This window comes from Euleptes europaea, chromosome 1 (genome assembly GCF_029931775.1).
Source record: "Euleptes europaea isolate rEulEur1 chromosome 1, rEulEur1.hap1, whole genome shotgun sequence".
Lineage (NCBI taxonomy): Eukaryota > Metazoa > Chordata > Lepidosauria > Squamata > Sphaerodactylidae > Euleptes > Euleptes europaea.
In genome coordinates this window covers 144,406,526-144,432,839 of record NC_079312.1, presented here as the reverse complement: position 1 = coordinate 144,432,839, position 26,314 = coordinate 144,406,526, and the positions used below count along the sequence as shown (strand labels likewise).

At 42.9% G+C, this 26,314-nt stretch overlaps 1 protein-coding gene across 1 annotated transcript in view; it reads right to left on the bottom strand.

Annotated features, from left to right (window-relative positions):
* The window catches only part of BPTF (bromodomain PHD finger transcription factor), a 128,628-nt gene that overhangs the window by 94,576 nt on the left and 7,738 nt on the right, over positions 1-26,314 (bottom strand). Inside the window, exons 2-3 of the mRNA XM_056866895.1 lie at positions 13,868-14,690; positions 1,513-1,736 (exon numbers count right to left, since the gene is read on the bottom strand). Of these exons, the coding sequence (XP_056722873.1) occupies positions 1,513-1,736; positions 13,868-14,690 (1,047 nt within the window). The remainder of the gene's footprint in view (positions 1-1,512; positions 1,737-13,867; positions 14,691-26,314) is intronic.

Here is a 26,314-nt window from a genome sequence, read left to right as displayed (position 1 = left end):
GAATGTCTCCAATGGTAAGCGAGTCTTAGGCTTGTCCATGGTCGGCGTCTCCCAACCTTGATGCCGACGTCAAGACTATGAGGAAGACTCAAGCCTCCAAATGAGGTGATCGAAGTTGTGACCTGGACTCATGTTCTCCCTGAGTGGACGTGATGGGAGGCTGTAGATAGGAGACTCCATTGGCACAGGAGGTTGTTTGGTTTGCACGGCCGGTATTGAACCGATGCTAAGAGCCAATGGATATTTCAGGCTCAGGCAAGTATCCGACCTGCTTGGCGTTGTATGGGGAACAGCGCCCTAGGTCACAGGCTCCACTCCCTTAGGAGGAGACAGCTTCTGACCCTGAGGGGTCAAAGTCGAAGACTGCTTCAGAGGCAAGGGTGCCTTCAAAGTCAATGGGCCCAACAACCCACTTTTTGAAGGTTTAGAGCCCAATTTCTTTGAGTTTCAAAGAGGAGGAATTCTTCTTGGTGGCTTCACAGGAGGTTCAGAACCTGCTCTCTTTGAGCCCAAAGGAGCTCTTTTCACCTTATGAGACTGCAGTGGAGGCACCGACATGGTGGATGGAGACTTTATTTTCTGGGGCCCTGAATCTATCAGGAACTTCATAGCCTGTTCCCTAATTTTAGAAGTTTTCCAATTAGAAGTCTGGCCTGTGCATGCGCAGATCCCATGTGGGACTGCAAAAAGGCCATGAAGATGAACTGAGCTTACCACTAGAGGGTTAAAAATATCCCATTTAAACTATGTTCAGAACAAAGCCCAAACAAGTCTGAGAATGTAACTGAAACCTCATGAACACCTGCTGAGATTAAAACAAGATCTAGGAAATAGCTGTCAAATAGATGAAATTGGATGTAAAACCTCCATACCAAGAAGAGGAAATGGAGGGTTCAACTATGATGTCTGAAGGAAAATACTATGTTCGTCAAAGATAATGTAGAAATTCTTGTAACTGTTCAAAGAGTGACCAAACATGACTGTTAACAGTGGAAGAAGGATACAATGGTTCCATATTAACATACCACACCCTCATTAGCACATTATCTTGATACTTACAGGACAATGGTTAGCACATTACCTTTGTTACTTTTTGCAGGACAATGATTCCCAACCCCTTTCTGACTATATATTACTCTTCCTACACACTTGACACTGAGAGACACTGTCCTTCAGTGTTACTCCTCTGAAGATGCCTGCCACAGCTGCTGGCGAAACGTCAGGAAAGAAAATACCAAGACCACAGTTACACAGCCCGGATAACCTACAAGAACCAATAAGCCTGAAGAATTTACACATTCCAGTGTTACTATACAAGGAGCTTTCAGGGAATAGTCACTTCACTGTGTAAATCTAATTCATAAAACCAAGCCTTCCTTATTTGTACAGACTTTCTTTCAAAAAAATCATCTTTGGTGAGATAGGAATTAATGAAATTCAAATCAGAAAGGATGTGTTTGGCAATACAAAGTTGTAACTAGCAATTCAGGATTTAGTTAAGCAGATTCTTACCATTTGTTGCAGCAAGGAAAGATTTGTTGCTACCCCGTGCTTTATTGGTAAGGTCTTCTGTTATATCCATATGCCGATAAATTTCGTCATGCATTTCTTCCAGAGTTTTGCAGAGTTCAATTTCCCAGTAATCTTTGTCAAGGCATTCAATTAATTCCGCCAGCTGGACTTTTGTGCTATAGTACCAAATTTTTTTATCTCTCTCACATTCCGAATCTTCCTCTCTGTGAGGATTAGAATAATTGTTTATGAGAAAAGATGAAGATAAACGATATATAACTATGCTATTTTGAAAAATAAACAGGAAGATTAACAACTTAATAGTTGAGAGTTTACTGTAAACTGACATGTTTTTTCAATTCACTCAAACCTAGTCACTAAATCATTAAAAAGGCCATTATGATGAATCACTGCTAAAACATCAATATGATTTCCAAAATTGATTGTCATAATGACTTGCTACATTATTTTAGAACTTACTACCACTGATCACAAACACCATCTTCCCATGTTCCTTACTTAAATGAAAAGAATGTATTCTTATACAATACCCCATACTTCCTATCCAAAACTAATTTCAGCGAAGATGTTCAAAAATTCACATAAGTGTTTATTAGGATTTGTCCACTGATTGGAGAAGCAGATCACCTACACCAGGATGCAGCGATTCTGTGGCCTGTTTCCTACAAGAGCTAAGCATTCCTAAGAAAATGGTACGAAGAAAGCTTAAAGGTGTTTTTTTTTTACCACTTGGTGTTTCGCTAGGTTTTAAAGCAGCACAGCTAGTCTTAATAGAAGGAATACATCTATCCTTAGAATAAGGTTGTTTACCAAAACTGAGTAATGTACTATAAAACAGATAATTAGATTTATCAAAAATGTGGGAAATATCAGCACTAGGGACATAGGCATTATGTAAGAGGCCCAAAATTTGAGACAGCCTTGCTGGTCATTACTGACTCTACCACTTCTCCATCTCAGGGAGAGGTGGGATCTTTGAGGTAAGGCTGACCTGTGAAAGCACTCAGGGTACAGTGACAAATCTTCTATTTTGGGTTGCAGCAGACACCACAAATGTGCTTGCAGACTGTAGAATAAAAGATAACTGTAGACACCACAAATGTGGCAGCAGACACCACAAATGTGCTTGCAGACTGTAGAATAAAAGAATAAAATCAATTGATCTGTCAGTTCTTTCCGAACTTCTCAGCAGCCATTTCTGAATCTCATAAAGTTAATTCCCATGGTGGTGATACCCATGTGGAGTAACAGCCATGCAGGTTGGTGAGATACAACAAGGAAGGGAAGGGGGTAAAATACACTCTTTCTGGCTTTTCCATAAGAAGAGCCCTGCTGACAGAACAGGCAGGAGGGGCAAATCTGTCCCCTTTCCCCTCCTCTCTGCATATAATTTCCCTAACTTCAATTTCACACTGCACCCTGCCTGTATTTGCACTATATGTAGAATGTCACTTTCTCTTACAGAAGCAGGAAGAATATCAAAGAGCCTGAGAAGTCCAAGAAGAGGAAGAAAGTAGAAGCACCCCACCCTGAAGACCAAACTTGGATGCAAGGTGCTTGTATTGACAATACTGACAGCAACCCATCTCAGGGATATTGCTAGTGTGTTGCTAGAGTTCAGTGAAATCTAAGGATTTGTCATCATACACTACTTATTGGGTTAAGGAATAATCCATCTTAACAACCCATAACAATATTTTATCTCCTATATGCAAGATTTTGGATTACTCCATGCTTATATGGGTCACAGTTTAGGACCGTGTTGGCGAACCTATGGCACGCGTGCTGCAGCCAACACACCGAGCCCTCTCTGTGGGCACGTGCGGACCCGTCGTGTCTGCCTAGGGCTGTGCCGTGTTGCCGTGGTGAGGGTGCTGAGGGCGGTGCTCCTTCTCCCCAAGCCCATGCTCCCCAAGCCTGCGCTGGCACCCTCCCTCTCCTTGCACCTGGGGCAAGCCCCTCCCTCTCTCTCAGCTGAGGCCGCAGCTCAGCTGTTTGTCGGGCCCCCCGCCCGTCTTCAGTTTGGACCGGGAGGCTGTGGCCGAGCACCTTGCCAGGCCCCCCCTCTCAGCTGAGCTGCAGGGCAGCTCAGCTGTTTGTCGGGGGGCCAGTCCGTCTTCAGTTTGTCTGGGGCCCCATCCGTCTAAAAAAGCATTTAGAAAATTCTACAACATTTGCAGACAATCCTACAAGCCATCAGGAAATCTACAAGGAATTTTCTAGCATTGTAGCAACTGTAAAGGTGAATTTTAGTAACAGATTTTTACAGTTCCGTAAGATGGAGACAACCCTGTGTTTTCTTACTTCTCCAGATAAAGCCAAATTTGAAGAACTTGATCTTTCCTGCCTACACTGGTTAGATTTAGAAAAACTGGAAATGGAGCTAATAGAATTTCAAGAAAGCTCTATCTGGAAAAATAAATTCTATGACCTGTGTGAAACACTTGAGAAGATAGAAGGGATGCCAAGGGACAGCACAGTTAGTTCTGAAAATGAAATCCTTAAAGTGTGGAATTCTCTGCCAAATAATTTTAAGTCAATGAAAGCACTTGAGATTGCTTTCCTTACTTTGTTTGGATCATCTTATGCTTGTGAGCAGCTGTTTTCAGCTTTGAATTATATCAAATCTGACACCAGAAACAGGCTAACAGATGACCTGAGTGCTGCATGTGTTGCTCTCAAACTTACAAAGTATGAGCCAAGGGTAGACAAATTATCAGCATGCACACAACAGCAAAAATCACATTAATTGTTCAAAAAATTTGACGATGTCCTCAAAGATGTCACAAAAATGGTGAATTACATCATGGCTCGTGCTCTGAATTGTCGACAGTTTCAAGCACTTCTTGAGGTTCAGGCACAGTATAATTGTTTACTTATGTACAATAATGTCCGGTGGCTGAGCAGAGGACGAGTCCTGGAGAGATGCGTGCCAAATGCAAACTTTTACCTTTCAATAAAAAGTTGTTTGTATCATTGAAAGCTCTGTTATTGTGTTTTTCTTTTAATGCAAAATATGTGAATGGATGAGTTGTTTTTTCTAAACTAAAACCTCAGTATTCAGGTTAAATTGCCGTATTGGCACTTGGCGATAAATAAGTGGGTTTTGGGTTGCAGTTTGGGCGCTCTGTCTCTAAAAGGTTCGCCATCACTAGTTTAGGATTATTCTAGTCCAAGCCACTCTTATTTGGCAGCTATGATTGCAGGGTAATAAAGTTCAGTAAGAAAGGTGTGCATGTTTAGTCCCTAGGTATTGCCAATTGACCACAGAGTCCAAAAAGACAGATTGCACTACCTAGGTTGGAGTAAAAGCACTGGCTTGGATCCAATGCACTAAACACAGTGTGTGTGTGTGTGTGTGTGTGTGTGTGTGTGTGTGTGTGTGTGTGTGTGAAGTGCCGTCAAGTCACTTCCGACTTTGACAGCCTTGCTCAGATCTTGCAAATTGAAGGCTGTGGCTTCCTTTATTGAGTCAATCCATCTCTTGTTGGGTCTTCCTCTTTTCCTGCTGCCCTCAACTTTTCCTAGCATGACTGTCTTTTCTAGTGACTCTTGTCGTCTCATGACGTGACCAAAATACGATAGCCTCAGTAGCCTCTACAAAACATAGCCTCTACTAAACACAGTAGAGTTCACAAAAGGGACCGTCACTCACTTTCCCTTTCCACATCACTGCGTTTCACCCTCCCCTCATCAAAGTTGCTCCTGGAGAGTTAAGGAATTCTTGAGACTGGCAGGAGATGATGGACAAGGGGCTAATAGGAAATGACAGAAATCCCCATCTCCTAATTATATGCAAGTGGAGCAAAAGTGGAGAGGCAACTGCTGCTGATTTACCCTTCCCACAGCAGCCCTCTGAAGAACATCCTACACCATTCCCAGGAGTCCCCAACCCTCAGGAGCAACTGGAGGGGGAAAGCAGGCTGCTGAGGGAAGGGAAAAGGAGAAAACAAGCCTTGGACTACTTACCGTGAAGGATCCTTCTGCTCTGGGGTACGGAGGGCATCTTCAGATTGGGTTATTTTCTTCTCTTGCTCAGGGAGGCAGGAACAAAAAACTGAACACTTCCTGTCTCCTGAGGGAAATAACCCCTCCCTCCTCCTTAGCACCAGTAGTTTCTGAGCTGTGAAAACTAATAAAGACAGGAAGGCAAAAAACAGAAAATTCCACAGGTCCAACCAGAAGACCCTAAATGTGCAATAACGGGAGTTTATTCAAACATGCATGACAACATCTAGAGGACTATAAGTTAGAGCAAGAACTTAGTTGTAAGAGTCAAAGAAGGAATGGGAGACATGTCATTGCCTCATCCTTTTTGAATACTGTGTAGTCTGCTGTAGATGACTTTTAGATCAATAAAGCTTGATTTATTTTTATTTATTTTAAATTTGGCTGCTGCAATTAATTGTAGGGAGGGGAAGATGCCCTCCATACCCCAGAGCAGAAGGAGCCTTCACAATAAGTAGTCCAAGGCTCATTCTTGCTCTGGGTAGGAGGGCATCTTCAGATTGGGACTTACAAGAGCTCTGTCCCATGCCCGGGTGGGTCTAGTTACTCCCTCCATACTGTGCAGCACTTTTCTTCCAAATGAAGTGTCTGCAGACAAAAGGAGGTCGATCAAGAAGTGGCGCACCAACGTCGAAAAGGGACGACCAAGTAGCTGCACAACATATATTCACGACTGATACATGATGGTTGAATACATCTGAGGTGGCTGTGCTTCTAATGGAGTGAGCCGTGGTTCCTGACGGAACCAGTAAGCTGCTGGGTTTGTAATCCTGTGCTATGCAGTGTTTTGATATTGTAGCTGATGGAAGCTCTGGAAATGGCTTTTCCCCTATTGGGATCCGTGAGTGTGATAAAGAGTCTGCCACTCCGCAGATCTGAGGTCGCTTAATATATATACGCAGGTCCCTTCTGAGGTCTAAAGAGTGCCAGTCTCTTTCCCGTGCTCACCTTGGGTCTGGAGAAAGGATGGCAGCCTGATTTCCTGTCCCCGAGAAAGCGGGAATTCACCTCTGTGATGACTGTAGGGTCCCAGTCAGAGGACCACTTTGTCCCTATGGAACTCGCATCAGTTGGGCCTGATGGATAATGCTCCTAATCCTGAGACTCTGCATGTTGAGGTTATAGCTTTTAAGAATAGGACCTTCATCCTGAGCACCTGAGGTCTACTGTACAAAGAGTTTCAAATGGTGATCTCGTGAGAGCTGAAAAAACGATATGAAGTTTCCAGGGGGAAACCTATGAACCACTGCTGGGGAAGTGGCCACAACTCCTCTTAGAAATGCCTTTATATGAGGGTGTTTTGGTAGAGGGTATCCCAAAACAAGAGGAACCAGAGTAACAATGGCCACCAGCTGTCTATGCATGGTTACGGGCTTTTAGGCCCAGTCGTCGGTCCTCCTGGAGAAAAGACAGAATGTTACCCAACTTTGGTTTGAGTGGACCTATCAACCTGCTCCGTCACCAGGAACCATATACCTTCCAGATGACGTTATAAATGCGGTGAGTGGAAGGACGTCGTGATGCCAGAATGGTGTCTGTGATGTCGGAATCATACCCGAGCGCTAACAACCCTCGCCTCTAAATGACCAAGTGGTCAACTTGTACCACACTGGGTCTGTATGGGCTCCTGGAGCAGCAGGTCCTGCCTGACCGGAAGCCGCCAGGGCTTCCTAAAGGGCATTTCGTGGAAGGCTGGGTACCATGGCCATTTTTGGCCAGCCCGGAGTGATTAGTAAGACTGTGGCTTTAAGGAGGCGAATGCGACGGAGAACCTTGGAATCAGAGGAAGCGGAGAGAATGCGTAAACAGGTCCCGGAGGCCAAGGTGTCAGGAATGCATCTGTCTTTTCCACGTCATGCTGTTGGTAGCAGGAAAAGAACCTCGGGAGTTGATGACTGAGGGACGAGGCGAGCAGGTCCACTAGAAGGGTACAGGGAGTTTGGGTTAACTGAAGGAAGACTTCCTGATTCAGTTCCCATTCTGCCTTGTCCAGATGTTGATGGCTTAGTCAGTCCGCTTGCAGGTTCAGGGTTCCCTGTATATGCTCTGCCATGATGGAGACCATATGGTTCTCCGCATAGGTGAGGACTAGCTTTGCCTCCTTGCGAAGGGAGGACGAGCGAGACCCACCCTGCTTGTTCACATGAGGCTTTGCTGACACGTTGACCATCCTGATGAGTAGGTGATTGCCTGAGATTTGAGGCCCAGAGTGATTTAGAATGGCCTGATCTCGAGGGCATTGATGTTTAGACTTTTCTCCGCTAGTCTCCATAATCCCTGTGCCGGCTGGTCCAGGAAGCTGTTCCCCAGCCCAATAATGCTTGTGTCGGTGAATAACTGACTTGGAGAGACGTATAAGCACTGAAGGCCATTGTGGTCCATCAACTGAGGCTTTGTCGAAGGAACCACTGCAGAGATCGCGCATGGAACCTGGCCCAGGAACTGCCAGAATGCAGGAGATAAGACCCGGTGGCCAGGCAAGGGCCATGAGCCAAACAGCCGGAGCCCTTCAAGTCTGTCTGGTTATGGTAGAAAGTTTGGCTAGGATGAGGGAGATTTGGTTGTATCTATTGGGACTCCCAGGTGGAGAAGCCTTTGAGAGGGCTCCAGATACCTTTTGTCCCGGTTGATTGAGAACCTGTGATCTTCCCGCAGTCGCAGAACTAGCTGTGTATGTGAGTAGCTCTGATCCTGGGATAGGACACATATAAGTATGTCCTGTTAGCGAATTAGAGCCACCATCGTCACAAGAACTTCAGATCTGGAATGGCGCGCCAGCCCCCCGTTCCTCTTGGGGACCACGGAAGGCACGGAGTATACACCTAAGAAATGTTGAGATGGAATGATGTGTTCAATAGCCTGACTGCCCATAAGATGTTTGCACTGCAATGGCAGTGCGAAGAGGCTTGTCTCTTTTGAGAGGTCAGGGAGGGAGGATGAGGCCATCTGGAGGGGTATGGGAGAATTCTATTAGATATCCTTGATTGACTATCTGAAATCCCCAGTGGTCTGCTTGGGCAGCTGTCCAACAGGTGGAGAAGAGGCTCAACCGTCCTCACACTGGAGTTGCGGTAGCATCACTGCTTCGCTGGGCAGGAGCTGCTGGCGCATCGATCTGTCTGAAACTGTGAGTAGCGTGATGTTCTAGAAAAGCGGCCTCCCCTGCGAAAGGATCCTCCGGAAAGCACTTATTGACCCCTTCTTTGGTCATAGCGGAATCGGGGGAGAGAGTGGAAGGAGCGAAATGAATGAGAGGAGTAACCCTCGTGCTCCCTGCACACGCTTCTGGGCAAGGACTTCTTCTTCTTCTTAGATTCCATGAGTATGGAATCCAGCTGATCCCCAAAGAGCTTGCTGCCTTGGCAGGGAAATCCCGAAGCTCAGCTTTGGATCGTGGGTCGGCTTGCCATGGGCGAAGCCATAAGGCCTTCCTGGCTACAGATTGTGTGGCCAATGCCTGTGCCGAGAAGGACACGGTGTCAAGAGTAGAGTCTTCCAGGAAGGGAACCCTTCTTAGTACCCTAGGGACTCCTTCTAAAGCCCTAATGCTATCCTCTGAATAAGCTGACCCAACACGTGTGTCTGCACTAAGGCGGCTCTGGAAATAAGGGCGGAGGTGATGGAGGCGTTAATCGCCATTGCAGAGGCCTCACGTGCCCTTAGAAAGACAAGTTCCACCTTGGAAGTATTGGAAGAGGCCCAAGGTGCAAGAGGTGTAAGGCTAGCAGCCGCGTAGATTGTCTTTGTAGCAGCCTCGCAGCCTGCGGACCCAAGGCACAAGGGTGTAAGGCTAGGAGCCACGCCTGTTGTCTTTGTAGCAGCCTCGTCGCCTGCCACGCCACCTGATTTTAAAAATGCAGGCACGCCAATCATCTTTGTAGCAACCTCGCCGCCTGCGGACCCAAGGCACAAGGGTGTAAGGCTAGCAGCCGCGTCACCTGATTTTAAAAGTGGGGCTAGAAGCCACGGCACTGCTTTGTGGGCCACTCGCTACGTTTTGGGCTGCTAGGCTTTGGACCATCAGAAGGTCCCTTTTTCTTTCTTTCTTTCTTTCTTTCTTTCTTTCTTTCTTTCTTTCTTTCTTTCTTTCTTTCTTTCTTTCTTTCTTTCTTTCTTTCTTTCTTTTCTTTCTTTCTGGCATCTTTTGATTTAGTCAAGCCAGATTTCTTACTTTTGGTGTCAGACTCCTTTCCCCGCATAGTCAAATCGCCTCCATAAGTACAAGAGGGTTGGTCTTGACTTTACGTGGTCGCCACAAGCAAGCCTGGATCTAAATCTGCTGGTGAGATATACTCGTTTTTGCGGGTCTCCACCATTTTGTTTGGGCGGGAAAAATTAGTTGCCTAGCCTAGGCGTGAGGCAAATAGGGGGCGAGAGCAACACCAAACAAAAGACGGGATGACAGACTAGACATGGGAGACACAAAGGACTAGCACGAAGACAAGAAGAATAAGCTAAAGCAAGTTTCCTAAAATCCCTAAACACAGCAGAGGGCTATGCAAGTTGCTCTCCCTATACAAGGCAGGAAACAAAACTGGAGCTAAGGAGGAGGGAGGGGTTATTTCCCTCAGGAGACAGGAAGTGTTTAGTTTTTTGTTCCTGCCTCCCTGAGCAAGAGAAGGAAATAAATCTGAAGATGCCCTCCTACCCAGAGCGAGAAGAACCCGTCTTCAATCTCTGTTCCATTTGCAGTTGGCTGGATCCAAGTCATTATGCATCTTCTATCAATGACTTGTAGTGGTGGAAAGTGCTGTAAAGTCACAGTCAACTTATGGCATACATGGGTAATTTTAAAAGCTCTCTGGCAGACTCTGAGATCATGCTGGTTAAACCTTCTCTCTCCTGTAGGTGCTTGCTTAATGAGAAACACAGTCTGTCTCTTCTCCACAAGAAATTATGTATTCACTGACATTTCTAAAACAGGCAATTGGAATTGACTGATTGCATGAATATGAATTAATTGCATAAGAAACAGGCCTGTCTGTTATTTAATGTTTTTCATTAACAGAAGAACTCTGGCAAAGATGATGACTGCCATCTTTCTATATAAGCAGAAAAGCAACCTTACTGATATTGAGTTTGACAAGGCACTATATTTCTTAGGGATTGTATCTGCACTGCAGTACAGGGTGAGTATCTCGTATCTGGACATCCAAAATCCAGACTGACCCCAAATTTGGACCTTTGGAGCCAACATGCAGGCAGATCCCTGCCGCCGGGCCTCTCCAAAGTCCAGAGAAGCCGGGCAGCGCGGATCTCACTTTAGCTTCCCCACCACAGTTGAACTCAATGTGGAGTTCAACTGCGGTGGGGAGGGATGCTAAACCGAAGTCTGGGTGCGCTGAAAGCGAGCCTAGACTTCAGATTAGGTTCTCTCCCTGCCGCAGTCGAACTCCAGCTGTGGGGGTGGAGATGCTAAATGGAAGTCTAGGTTCACTTGCAGTGTACCCAGACTTCAGTTTAGCATCCCCATCACAACCGAATTTTGACTGTTGTGGGAAGGGATGTTAAACTGAAGTCTGGGTGCGCTACAAGTAAGCCTAGGCTTCAGTTTAGCATCTCCCCCCACCAGCCAGCGTTTGACTGCGGCAGGGAGAGAAGCTAAACTGAAGTATAGGCTGAGAAGACTGGAATTACCAACTCGGCATGGGCTGTGGCAGATGGTTACACTGCAGAGTGTTCACCCAGAGTCTGTAGTCTGGACCATAACTATCAGTGTGTGTAAGATCTTGCTCATATTGCTGCCAGGGAGTGGTTTAAAGCTGTTAACTTTTAGTGAATATCAGAGATTCTCCAGAGATTTAGTGAATATCAGAGCTACCCCCCTCTCGCTCTGTCTCCAGCTAATTCCCCCTACTAGAGTGGAGACTGCTTGCTTAGGGTAACAGTATGGGATAGAAATGTTTTAAATAAATAATAAAAAATGCTCCTGGAAGCACAGTACCCACACAAAACAAAATTTAAGCGCTTTAGCCAAAATGCCATCTCCCCCTCCATTAATTAATTCCTTTAGACTATTCTTTTATTTTAAACAAATGGCTATAGGTATATTGGTGATATGAATATATGACAGTAATAGACAGTATGTCTAGAAAGCCTTTAGCAGCCTGATGGCATTCAACAAACTTTGCCAAGTAAGGAAGAGAATAAACAGGGTAACATTTTAGAAAATGTACCATTATCCATTAGCAGAACAGAATCCACCAACACAAACAGAACACAAACAGAAAATAGCCATATGTCTAATAACCTGTCAAATAAATTCAATTTACCCAAGTGTCATTACTTACAGGTCTATGAACAGCACTAATTATACTCACAATGCATCATACACACATCCAAGTTGTGCCAACTTTCCAAAAATACTGGAGTCACAAGGCTGCTCATGGAGCAAGCAGACAGGACTCTCCATGACATCACACCCAGCCTACCTCTCCAACTGCTTTATCTGTTGGTCTGCTGCAACATCTCTGCATAGCAGGGCTCGGCCACCATGCTGCAAGATGCAGTGTGACACTGGAGTGAGGAGGTTAATTTGTAGTGCTCCTGGAAGTGGGTGCTGTATTTTATTATCCCCTATTAGTGGAACTGTGAAAATATCATCTGTAACATGATAGTATTGAATTCCAATCCTAAGCTTTAACCAGTTGTCAATTGTAATAAACAACTGGCTAGTTTGAGCACAATACATTTCTAATGATGCTGCAGCCTGACTCCAATGCACCCAAACTCTAGATATTAATATAGACACAACATTATAAAGGCAAATCACATTCTGGGATGTTTCAGAAATATTGTCAAGCCACAGCTTGGCATTATATACACAAACGTCAGACTTGCACACTCTCTGGCTGTCAGCAAACTATGGCTTGCAGTTCTCTTCCACAGCAGAATTTGCGCAATTTTGGTTTGGAGAACAATTGTAAACCAGTTTGTAACTTAGGCCCAAAGAGCAAAACTACAAAACACAGGAGGGCGCAATGCAAGACTGAAGCTCGTTCCTGTAGCATCAAACCTGGTTTGGCTTTTCATTTGAATTAAGCTATGCCTAATTACAAGGTTCCACTCTACGATCTTGCACCAAAATATTCCAGCCATTCAACTGGGCCAACTGAGGCTAAAACCAGTCAAGCAGGAAAAGTCCCCCTTCTATTCAGGGCTACATTTTTTTTTTACCCAAAGGTACAGAACCACAAGGCTACACTACAACTGAAAAGGCTTTATTTTATAATTTAAAAACAAAGGGCTGCTAAAAATCAACAACTGTGACAATGAAAAGAGTATGCTTGATAAAGCATTTTACATGCTTCAGTAAGTGTCCTACCACTAACACCAAAAAATATGCTAATGACCCTACAGACAGGAAAGAATCAGCCCCTGGCACTTGGATACCACATGCAGGTACACTGCTCACATGCTGGCTCATAGGGTTTGACTTTTACTTGTGTCGTGGCTGTTTCTTTTATTTTTTGTTGTTGTTTTTCACTACACAACAGCTATGAAAATTGCAATGCTTTGAAGATTATTTATGTGTCCTGTATTAGTAACTCTACTGCAGTTGCGGTTTTTCTGATTTTAGCAGGGGCTCTTAAAATTTTAATTACTACAAAGAGTCAGTGATCTTCCTTTTGAACTACTGTTAAAACAAATCTTATTAAAACTGGAAACAGCATCTACTGTCATTTGATCATGAGGACTGTTTTCAGATGCAGCTTATAATTTCAGGATTCCATAATAATGCTGATACAAAGAATGCATTTCATCACTAGCTCTCATGTTTTACACAATTACCCCATAATGACAGTTGCAATTACATGAAGCTATTGCCTGGGTTTAAACTGTTTATGTTCAGGAGCTCAGTGCAAGATGGAAAGGAAAGAATGGTTTCACAAAAATACTGAATGCAGCAGTATTGTTTAGGACAGTCACTAGGACAACCAAACTTCCAGTTCACACAAATGGGCAGTAAGTAATGCTATTGTAATCTCATTCCCTCAAATAAAAAACCCCCAAACATCTATCACAAAACAATAACAAGTAGCACAAGTTTGTTGTTTTCACCAGGTTCATACAGTTTCATCTCAATTTTTTAAAGCATGAATATTAAACTGTGATCCAAGGCAAATCAGTTTTTTCCAACTGTGGTTATTGCCATGGGCACCATACTTTTCCCCATTAAAACAAATTATAATCTGGAGATTTTACATGGAAATATACAACTAATTTTGGCCCACACTCAAAATAAAAACACTACTTATTTTTTTATAATCAGGTTTAAAAGGCATATACTATTACACATGCTACTGTTTCCATAATATTTACTTACATAACAATCCTCCTGTTCAGGAACCAGTATTTCCGTCGGTTTCTATCATATCCAATAGGTTCATGTCGAATGTATGGTTTATTTTTTTGGATTTCAGCAATACAGTCCGTTACGCCAGGCACCTTGTGTGCTACACAGACTTCACACTGCCATTCATCCTCTGGTACCTCTTCAAGAGGTGGTTTCACACACTCTAAGTGGTACACGGCTGAGCAAGTCTCACAGCAAAGCAAATCCCCCAGTTTGTGACAAACCCTACAATGGTCATCATATTGTATCACACCTTCCGACATTAATTCCTCACGAGCAATGTTCGTTGTAAGAAACTGATCCACTAAAAACTGCAGAACTTTGATTTTATTCTCAACTGGTCCATAAGGGTAGTCCTCTGCCTCTTGAAAAGGAAGAACATGATGATATTCCTTGTCACTCTCACAATATACCCGCAGGACCTCGGGCCATGTCATCCCATCTATGAAGTACAATGTGGAATTTACACTATCTTTGAGGTCAGCAGGTCCAAAGGTAGTATTTGAAGTGTCTTCTTCACGTAAAACAGCTTTTAAAAGCACTATATGCATTTCTGCCATAAGTGTACACTGCTCCTGACTTACCAGAGCAGCACAGAAGTCCTCAAAACGAAAAGGGGACAAGCGTAAAACAGTGCCAAAGTTCCGCAGTACCTCATAGATGGCAATCACATTCATTATATGCTCATTAGGCACCATTAAGTCCTCTGAGGATTTAGGCAAATCAAGGGGAGGGATATCCTTTTCTTCCAATATTGGAGAACGAGGACGATGTACTCTTTGTCTCCTCCTCCCTATAAACAAAAGGAACAAGTAAGGTTTCATTAATGGAAAAGAAATGTAGTTAAACCCCAGTTCACATTTAACTTTTACTTGTTATGATGCAAGCAGAATTCCAGTGCCCCAGTTCCACCCTCCCAAACTTCTAAAAGATCATTTTGAATTATTTTTGAAGCTAACAAGTTTGTGGAAATTCTTTGTAAAAACCAGAGAAAAATTGCTATAAAAAATAAGGTAATAGATGCATTTCTAAAATCAGTACGTTTATTTCATCATTATTTTCCTATATATTCCAAATAAAAATTCATACCTGAAGCACATAATATAATTTTAATATCTCAACCCAGTTGTTAATACACAGATGGAAATGAAAGCGACAAATGCCAGATGATTTTTTTGCTATTTTGCAAAAATCAGAATATATACATATTTTAAAACTTGAGAACATAGCACAAGTATGAAAAAGCTGTAAATTTTAAGGGGAAAATTCATAGAAAAAATATGATGCATTGGTATGAGGAATGTATCAAAGCTTTCTATCTCTTTAATATCAGTTGTGTTGCACATTAGGACATTTATCCCCAGAAGCAAAATATGTCATGTTCATAATGATAGGATTTTCGAAATTAGTCTACATTTAAGCATAATCATACATTATTCCCCATTTAAAGGAACAAAGACCTTAACTATGCATTAATTATTCTGGATACAAAAAAAAGAAGACTGCTCTGGTGAATTGGGATGAGGGTAGGAGAAGCAGTTTAGCTGCAAATGGTTCCCGCAAACAGACAGACATTATTATTGTCATCCTTTCCCATTCTGTGCAAAAGGTTTAACTGCTCAGCAAACAACATTTTCCCTTCAGAGATCTCCAATAGCTGCTGAAGACTGTTGCTTTACTTAGGTAGTGATCTTAAACTGTAAATATGCAATTTTCACAAAAATCCAAAAACTACAGACTGTAAAATCCTTAATTCACATTTCTGTACAATAATTTCATGCCAACTTCAAAGTACCACACAGTTTTGTCTTTAACAATATCCACTGCAAAAGATACCAAGAAAATAAAACTCCTTCTCATGTATTATACAACAAATGTGAAGAATTGCTAAAAAAAACTCTTACACAATCAAGTGATCCTGTAATTTGCAGCTCTTCATGAGTTTTGTGTCTGTATTTCAGAATCCTAGCTTTAAATTACTGACCTTAGAGGCAGAGCTATTCTACCCTTAGATGAAAGTACAATGCCATGACATCACAGCACATGTACCAATGGATTCCAGATTAAGCATGCCCTGTTTGCAAGGTCTTGTTCTCACCTCTAAAATTTCAGCCTCAAGAGGGAAAAGTCTGTCTGAGTGTGTGTGTTAAGTGCCATCAAGTTACTTCAATTCTTATTTATATATTAGTAGAGGTGAACAATGTATATGGTCATTATGTCTATTGGAACTCATTAATTTGGGGACTTCCAGTAATAAAGTTAAAGTGTTACTAACATGTAAATTTTTCCAATGTCAGTTTTCATTTAGAGTTGGCATACCAGTCCATTGATCCATCAACTGACCATCTGTTATCTGACTACAATCAAGTATTTCACGAAACTACCGTATATACTCGTGTATAAGCCGAGTTTTTCAGCCCAAAAAAAGTGCTGAAAAAGCCCAACTTGGCTTATACGCGGGTCAATACGGTAGGGGGAGGGACGGGGGGAAACTTGCCCGCACGCCTTCTCTGCAGGCCAGGAGCGACCCGCGCGGCCTCGTGGGTGCAGGGAGGGGGGCCGCTGCCACCTGCCTGCATGCCTTCTCTGCGGGCCAGGAGTGGCCCGCGCGGCCTCCTGGGTGCAGGGAGGGGGCCGCCAGCCTGCCCGGGCACCTTCTCTGCGGGCCAGAACCGGCCCGCAGGGCCTCCTGCGCGCAGGGAGGGGGCCGCCGCCGCCGCGGAAGGCGCGCGGGCAAGCGGCGGCCCCCTCCCTGCGCGCAGGAGGCCCCGCGGGCCGCTCCTAGACCGCAGGGAAGGCGTGCGGGCAGGCGGCGCCCCCCCCTGTGTGCAGGAGGCCCCGTGGGCCGCTCCTGGCCCGCAGGGAAGGGGCCACCACCGCCTGCCCGCCTTAAGGTAACCCTGCGGGGGGGAGGGGCTGCATTTCCCCCTCAGCCTATACGTGGGTGCCTAATTTTTCCCCATTTTTGGGGTGAAATTAGGCACCTCGGCTTATACTCGGGTCGGCTTATACCCAAGTATATAACGTAACAATGCTACTGTGATTGTGGCAGCTTACTTTTTAATTTCATTAGTGTCATTTGTTAGCAAGGCCAGGAATGACAACTGCTTTCCCCCTAACTCTGCAGTACTCAGTCCCTGAGGCATGAAAAAATTATTCTCTTACCACCCACCTCCCATAACAAACAAGCATAGCCAAACAGAATTTTGTTTCTAACCGATACTGTCACTTTGTTTTATGTGGGGTTTTTTAAATTGTTTTTTGATAAAAGCCCCCCAAAAGTTCAATAAATCACAGACGGGTATATGGAGGTATGCTTTCATCAAATCTATAGGTATGAGAAAGTTCCCTTGATTGTAGAGTTTTGGCAATGGTTCTGAGCATCTCTGGGTGCTTGCTGAGGAACCAGAGATCTAAAATTGCCCTCCAATCTCTTTTCTTTTTGGGCACTATGAAAAAACTAGAGTCAGCACCAGAGCATTTTTCCTGTGGAGACACAGGCTTATTGGCTCCGATCTGTCAGGTGATCAACAGCATGTTTGTTGCATCATGGTTGGCTACTTGGAAATTGGGTAAATCAGAAACCGTCTCACCAGGGATGAGAGATCTCAGTGAAATACCCATGGAGCAGCCATACTGAGACCACCATTGATCTGACATGGACTGAATCCAGGCTTGGGAGAATCTATGGAGTTGCCCTCCCACTGTGGGTTCCTGGCATCAGTTCTGCTGACTCTTGTTGAATTTTATTGGACCTGAAGACTGACCAGAGAAGCAGGTTTTATTTTGAGGTCTGCAGCTCTATCTTTTGTGTGTGTAAAGTGCCGTCAAGTCGCAGCCGACTTATGGCGACCCCTTTTGGGGTTTTCATGGCAAGAGACTAACAGAAGTGGTTTGCCAGTGCCTTCCTCTGCACAGCAACCCTGGTATTCCTTGGTGGTCTCCCATCCAAATACTAACCAGGGCTGACCCTGCTTAGCTTCTGAGATTTGACGAGATCAGGCTAGCCTGGGCCATCCAGGTCAGGGCAGCTCTATCTTTCAGTCCAGGATAATCTTTGAAAGTTGTTCCTGTATCTGGGGAGAGACTTATGAGTACAAAAGGACGGAGATACATAAGTTCTTGGTCTTCTGTTTTCCTTTTTGCTTCAGAAGGGAATAGTTATAGTCTGGTAATAACTATGAATTAATTTATTACAGTTAACATCAGAATCAAACTTCATTGTTTAGAATCTTTTTTTGTTGTTCTAAAAAAATACAATGTTTTAAAATATTTGACCATTATTTGATCCTTTATAACAGTCAAACACTGATCCTAATTTCAATGCAGGGGGTGTGACTGGTGTCTGCACATCAAGGTGGGGGGAAATCAACAATTTAAAAAAAATCAAATTTTAAAAATTTAAATCAGATTTTTTAAATAAAATGTTTTTTTTTTGGGAAATCTATCTAAAGATAGTTTTCTATTTAAGATACATTATAGTCCAAAGGTTATTCATCATGAAATAAGGATTAGTTTTTAATTACGTAGCATGAAGCTGTATCCTGATGCAATGTTTACAATTTTTGGTAAATGGATTCCATTAATCCATTCACAATGTCATGCTCTTCCAGAGGTTTCTGTAAGATTATTTTGGGGGATTTTTTTATCTAGAAGATATTATCACAGAGGCTTGGTTTTACAGTTCTCAAAACTGTGAATTTGTGTCTGCAAAGATAACATGCCTCTTCTTCACAGCAAAAAGTTATAAACATACAGAGTTGAGAAAATTACCTCAATCCCATTGCTCCTTTGCAAATCTATGTACACAGAATCAACCCCTTGCCTCTTAAGTGCTAAGCTTCAAGAAGTTGAATGAATAGAAGATTGATTGGAGTGGAATAGATCAGCACAAGGAGCTAGGTGTGAGGAGGGAGGGGCAAGCAGTAAACATGATAGTGAAACCTTTTGAGCAGAATTCTCCACAAGGCTTGGGCTCTTTGTGTATATAGCAGGCTTGTCCAAACTGCGGCCCTTGGGCCCAACACAAAATTGTAAACTTACTTAAAACATTATGAATCAGCTATCGTTAGTGTTAGTGCATTTTATGTGCGCCCCAAGACAATTCTTCCAATGTGGCCCAGGGAAGCCAAAAGATCAGACCCCCCTGGTGTATAGCCTGAGGTTTATCATACTATTCTCTCCCTGGAAGAAAAAAACTATAATGGCAGCAGGCTCTAAAAAACAATAGTTTAATGAAGTTCTTCTACCTATTTTACCTGTAAAAGAGAATATTTTCATGAAGTTCTTCTACCTATGGGTAAGGCAGGCTTGTGTGCAAAATGCAAACACTGCAACAAAGAAATACAAGGTCTGGTGGCCCAAATGAAACAACATCATGAGAAGTGCTGTTTATGTAGAAAACCATGATTTAAATATAGTCCTACGTGGTGCAGAGGGGTAAGCTGCAGTACTGCAGTCAAAAGCTCTGCTCACGACCGGAGTTTGATCCCGACGGACGTCGGTTCCAGGTAGCCGGCTCAAGGTTGACTCAGCCTTCCATCTTTCCGAGGTCAGTGAAATGAGTACCCAGCTTGCTGGGGGTAAAGGGAAGATGACTGGGGAAGGCACTGGCAAACCACCCCGCAAACAAAGTCTGCCTTGGAAACATCGGGATGTGACGTCACCCCATGAGTCAGGAATGACCCAGTGCTAGCTCAGGGGACCTTTACCTTTATAAAAGCAGAAGGGTGGGATAAAGGGGGGCAGTTCCGCTGCTCGACCAGAGCATTAGTGGATTGGACTCCGTGCCTGCCTTTTAAAACTTTTAAAACCATGGGATGTCACCCCATGGGTCAGGAATGACCCGGTGCTTGCACAGAGGACCTTTACCTTTTACCTACTAACTAGTGATTTAAATAATAAAATCTAGTCTTACTAATCAGTGAATTAAATCCACTCTGGTGCACATATAAATAAATAGACAATATCAAGAATAAATCTTCCCCATGATCTTCTCCAATGCTATATGCCTACTACTAGAGATGTGAGGTAGAAAATTTTCTAGTGCTTTGTTTTTCTGTGGGAATTCGTCCTTTCCTAAAGATTAACTATTTCATAAAATTAGTAACCAGAAATGGATGTAATTGTGAACACAACAGACAAGCTTGACAGCTTCAAAGTTGTAATTAATGTTTTATCAGTAGATTATTCCTAAGGAGTTGTGAGAGACTACAGATAGGTTCAAAGAGTTGGAGAACCCTCTGAAATTACATTGGGATTGCCGTCAGAAATTGGAGTTGATGGGGAGAATCAGCAGAAAACAGGAACCTCTCTCATTGCAAAAGTGGAAGCATCTTCTGCTCACATAAGGAGCTCTTTGCATTGAAGCTACAACATTTCTCTAATAAGTCGCAAAAATAAGCTGTCTCACTGAGAGTTGGTTTGAAGTTACAATCATCTGGATTTGTAAGTGTCTTGCACTTCCAGTTGTGCTGCTCCTGCAATGTCCAAAGAGGAGCATGCACAGGAAGAGATCTGCAAGCACCTCTGAAGCTCAAAAATCATATCCTGTACAAATCCCCTTCAGGCACTGCAGCAAGTACAACTAAGTACTTTCACATCCAAATTGCTGCAGATGCTATAACATCCAAAGTCTCTCTGAAGGCTGAAAAATTAAAACTGAGTCACAGTAAATATAGGACAGTCCATTTGATTTTTTTTTAGTTCAAAGGAGTTAACATTCTCGGCAAATTGGCATGAGGACATTTTACAGGGAAAGCATCACTGGGGCATACATATGATATCCTCAATCCTTTGTTTTCTTGCAGGCAAGAAAAAAGCAGAAGGGGTATTTTGGAGCTCTCTGAAAATGCTGCTTCAGCAGAACAGGTATGGCATGAAATGGGGGTTTGCATCTCGCCAGAACAATTCTACAAGATTACCCTGCCTATGGAGTGGAAAGACTAAGGACTAACCTGCTCTAGAATACGCTCCATTATTGATGGAAAACCCAAGTTTATGTTTTATTTCACTACACTACATTTCCTGGCCTTGTCATGTATTAACCTGTCAGATTTTCCTTAGGTGGAGATTAACACAAACATACACCCAACTATTGTTTCAATTAGCAGTTTGTAATCTTATTTTCAGAAAAGGTTTTACCAACAGTAAAATTCTTCAGCTTCAATAAGAATGGCCAGCATTAGGGCGCTAGACAATTTCCAAGCACAAACTCACTCAAGAAACCTAATATTAGCTCCTGAAGCCTGGCTGCAGTAGGAGACGGGAATGCCACATAATACAAGACTTAAACCAAGACAGGAAAAGACTCTCTCTAGGACCCAGCAGAGCTGTAGCCATAGAAAGAGATCTTCAAACACAGCTGCTTTTCAATCAGCTGCTTCTTTCCTGCATATATAAGAGTGGCCAGTCTCCTGAAAGCTTTGCAAACCCAGCTGCTGGGCTGAAGCATGGCTGATGTAAAGGAGAGGAGGCGTGGGTGGTGAGAGTAGATACCCAATGAATGAAAGTCCTCCAAAATGTCCTATCTTTGAGGTCAGCAGGTCCAAAGGTAGTATTCGAAGTGTCTTCTTCACGTAAAACAGCTTTTAAAAGCACTATATGCATTTCTGCCATAAGTGTACACTGCTCCTGACTTACCAGAGCAGCACAGAAGTCCTCAAAACGAAAAGAGGACAAGCGTAAAACAGTGCCAAAGTTCCGCAGTACCTCATAGATGGCAATAACATTCATTATATACTCATTAGGCACCATTAAGTCCTCTGAGGAGTTAGGCAAGTCAAGGGGAGGGATATCCTTTTCTTCCAATATTGGAGATGCAGAAAAAGCATTTGATCCCTTAGAGCAGTGGTTCTCAACCTTTTTCGAGTCGCGACCCCCTTTTACAATTGCCAAGTAACCTGCGACCCTCGTCACATTTGCATAAATTTGCATAAATGACATTTTCAATAGGATAAAGAAAACACATTTGTTTTTTTGGCAGTCCAGGGTATCCATATATATATAATTACTTTAAATTTTAAAGTTTAAAACAAACAAGCAAACGGTACTACCACCTGTTGCGCAGCGGCTGTGACTGTGTGGCGCAGCAACCTTTCCTGGCACGGAGGAAAGAGTGCCTCTGAGCATGCACTGCGTTCCTTGTCCTCCCCTCTCTCCCCAAAAATTCTTCCAAGCAGGCAGGGGCTCTCGCGAGGAAACCCCCTCTCTTGTGACTGGGACACTGCTTGTGCACAGAACTGCAGTTATCCCTCAAAGCGGAGTTCCGTTTAATCACCTCCCGAGAGCGAAGGGCCAGGAAAGAGCCGAGGGCCGCTTATCCCGCTCGGACTTTTCGTGCCTTTTTCTCCCCTCCGCCAGTCACCGCTCCTTCTGCGCCTCACCGAACCTGTGCGCTCGAGGGGGAAATCCCGAACTGAGCATGCACCTCGACTCTCTCCCCCCTAGCCTTGCCAGAGCGGAACTGATGACTCAGGGCAGAAAAGCGAAGCCACACTACAGACATGCACACTTGGATTCCAGGCTGAAGCTCCTGCCCCACCCAAGCGCGGCTAAAAGTAAAAACAACGTGGCTGTAGCGGCCTCAAGGGGGACCGTCCTCTTCTCCTCCGAGACCTGAACTGGCCGAGCCAGGGGAGCTTCCTTGGCCTCCCACACATCCTGCCGCATCATCCGCCCAGCGCAGCTGTGACCGCGCCCAGGCCTGACCCGCCCGCCTCTCAGCTGGTGTGCGGTGGCATGCCGCCACATCTCTGCAGCCCGGCTCCTTCTGGCTGTCGGTCAGCCAGTTCCTCACCTCTCTGCTTGGGGTCTTCCCTGCCCTCGCAGACGGATCAGGGTTACAGGGCATCTGGGTTAGTCCTGGACAGCCCGGGATGGGGGCTGTCCCAGGACAGTGGCGGCGACCCCCCAGAAAACACTTCGCGACCCCCTTGGGGGTCCCGACCCCCAGGTTGAGAACCACTGCCTTAGAGGGAGTCTTCTTACATTCTTATTTATCTCATATGGGTTTGGGGGAGGACTTCCTCTGAGTAATCTCTGCTATGTACAACTCACCAACAGCTCAAGTTAAAGTGAATAATTTTAGATCTAGAGAAACAGAAATACAGAGAGGAACTCGGCAAGGCTGTCCTCTATCTCCCTTGCTATTTGCTTTATCAATAGAACCAATAGCAGAAGCCATGCGTTCTAACGCAGACATTACTGGCATAAAAATCAATGGATTACATCACAAAATTAGCCTATTTGGAGATAATATAATCCTTTACATATCCCATTGTACATCTACTATCCCAATTATAATGAACATTTTACAAACATACGGGGAATTATCAGGCTTCCAAATAAATTATGCCAAATCAGAACTAATACCACTGAAGGTAGCACAGAAAACAGAAGACTATATTAAATAAAATTACCAATTTAAATGGAATCCCATATCCTGGAAATATCTAGGGGTTAATATTTCCCCAAACTTATAGTGTCTCAACCAGATAAATTATGATACTCTCATTAAAAAACTCAAACAAACAACGGCTGAATGGACAAAATTTAATCTAACCTGGATGATGCTAATTCATCAAATTAAAATGATATTTCCTAAACTCTTATTTCTATTTCAAACACTCCCTACGTTTATTTCTAGAAAACAGTTGAACACATGGCAACAGGTGTTACATAGATTTATTTGGAATAATAAGAAAGCTAGAATCCCTTCTCATACTCTCATGCTACCAGCAAACAAAGGAGGGCCAAATGTACCTGATCTTAATCTTTATTACAAGGTAGCCCAAACATGTAATATACTACATTATTTAGGACCTACTGATGGCTTCCATAGTCCTGAGATGCTTGGCTCTGTGTCTCCGTGGCTTCAGATAGAACAGAGCTATAGCCCTGAAGTCCCCTTAAAAGACTTGGTGTGGCAAAAAGACTTAGCAAGACCAAAAGGAATAAAGCAGAATCCCTTCCTTGCAACTACACTGCAAATTTGGGATAATAGGAAAGTCTTGGCTCCAGAGATTTCACCGGCTTCTACAATAACTGGCCAAACCTTTTTCCCACCTGGACTGAACGTAGGCCTCTATAACACTTGGAAAAAAAGAAACATCTACAGATTAAAATACTTGTCCGAAAAAGTTACATTAAAAACTAGGTCATCACTACAAGACATCATGGGTGACAGTAAAATTCACTGGTTTCAATATTTGTAATTATTGCATTTGTTTCAAACACCAGCTATCCAACAAAGTATTACAAGACCATTGACAAAATTTGAGACACTGATACGGAATAGACAAACTTATTGTAAAGGTATTATTTCAATTTTATACAAAACTTTTAAAGATAACTCTCCTTTGATTCCTTCATATACTAAGAAGTAGCAGAGAGAAATAAATTTAATATCTCTGAGGATGACTGGACATCTATTTGGAAGATGTATCCTCTTAAATCAGCTTCTACCAACATTAAAGAACTAGCTTATAAAATCTTGAGCCAGTGGTATCTCACGCCCTCTCGCCTTCATCATATCACACCAGGGCACTCAGGTTTATGCTGGAAAGGCTGTGGCAACTCAGCTAATTTTCTACACTGCTGGTGGACATGCTCAAAAGTTAGTTTATTTTGGGGGGAAATCTTGCGAGAGATAGAATTAATCATGCAATACAAAGTCCCTCATGATGCCTTAATTGTCCTACTAGAAAAATTTGATATACAACAGCTCTCTACCCAAAAAAGGGAACTGAATTCAATACTGCTACTGACAGCAAAATTTCTGATTGCCTCATACTGGAAAAAAGCCAAGATGCCTTCTACTGGGCAGTGGTATGAGAAGGTGTGGAACCTTTTAATTTTAGATAAGGTATCTTCACAACTTAAAGTAATAAATAACTTATCTTATGCTACAAACTTTTAAAATAGATGGCTGCCTTTTCTAGAATATGTGGGAAAGGGGGCATCACGAAGTAAACAATGCCCACGAAACTTTGCATTTATTAAGTTCTGCAAAGTGGTACGATTTCAGTAAAAAGCACTGATGTATAATATCTGAACATATATTGGAACCAAATATTTTTTTTCATTATTTTATTATTAATAAGTAAATATACAGAAGGAAAAAATAGGGAAAGGGAAAATAATATTATTTACATATCATTTTGTTGATATCTAACAGTCTCTACCCCTCTTTATAATATCGTCTTCCATATTTTTAACCTAATAGTAATTTGATTTGATCAGATCTTTTGTCTGGTGTTTTTGATAAATTCATGAAAGGATCTCCATCTCCCATGATTCTGTTCTCGTGTAGTAACTTTCATGTATTCTGTTAAATGTGCCATAGTAATATATTCTAGGGACTTGTCTAACCATGCTTGAAGTGTTGGGATCTTATTTGTTTTCCAAAGTGATGCCAGAACTACTCTTGCCGCTGTTGCAAGATATTTTAATACAATCTGTTGGTCCTCATTCATGGTGTCTGGTGCTTTATTCAGAAGAAAGAGTTTGGGATCATATTTTATGCTCTGTCCTACAATGCCTTCGAGGTTCTTATGAATTTTTTTCCAATATTTCTGCACGACTTCACATGTCCACCAACAGTGGAAAAAGGTGCCTCTGATTTTATGACATTTCCAACAGACTCCCGAAGCTTTGCTGTTCATATTCTGAATATCGCTAGGCGTTATATACCATCTGTGCAGCATCTTTAGGCAATTTTCCTGAATACTTTGGGATAAAGTAAACTTAGAATTTTTCTGGAAGATCTGTTCCCATTCTTCTATCGTTATCGTTTCATTTAAGTTCTCCATCCATTTAATTTGGCATACTTTAACTTGTTCTTCCTCTGTATTAAACGATATTAAGAGTTTATAGATCTTTCCTAAAAGATGTTGTAGTGGTTTACTCATTAATTGTTCAAATTCCGTCTCTTTTCTGATTTTACCTCTGACTGTACAGTCCTCCTTAAATCTCGATATTAATTGATGATATGTCATCCAAGATATCTGTGGGTGATCTTCCTGAATTTCCGTTAATGTTTTGAATGTTTCATCTTTTCTTATTATGTCACCATATCTTATAGATCCATACTTTTTTCTATCCATTATAGAACCATAAACACTAATGGTGCCATCATTAGTGGAGGATTGGGACTTAGTCTTGATTTTAATTTATTCCACACAGCGATCATGTTGTCCACAATCGGGTGATCTCTTTTTTCTTCCAACTGTTTTTTGGGATTTCCCCCCCCCCCATAAAATTTGATGTGGTCCCACTTGCCAGTCGGTTAGTTCTAATTTAGTGCTCTTATTGTTTGGATGTATTATCCAATCCTTAATCCAGACCAAAGTTGCTGCCTGATGATATAGTTTTAAATTCGGTAGAGCAAGTCATCCTCTTCTCTTAATTGGAACCGAA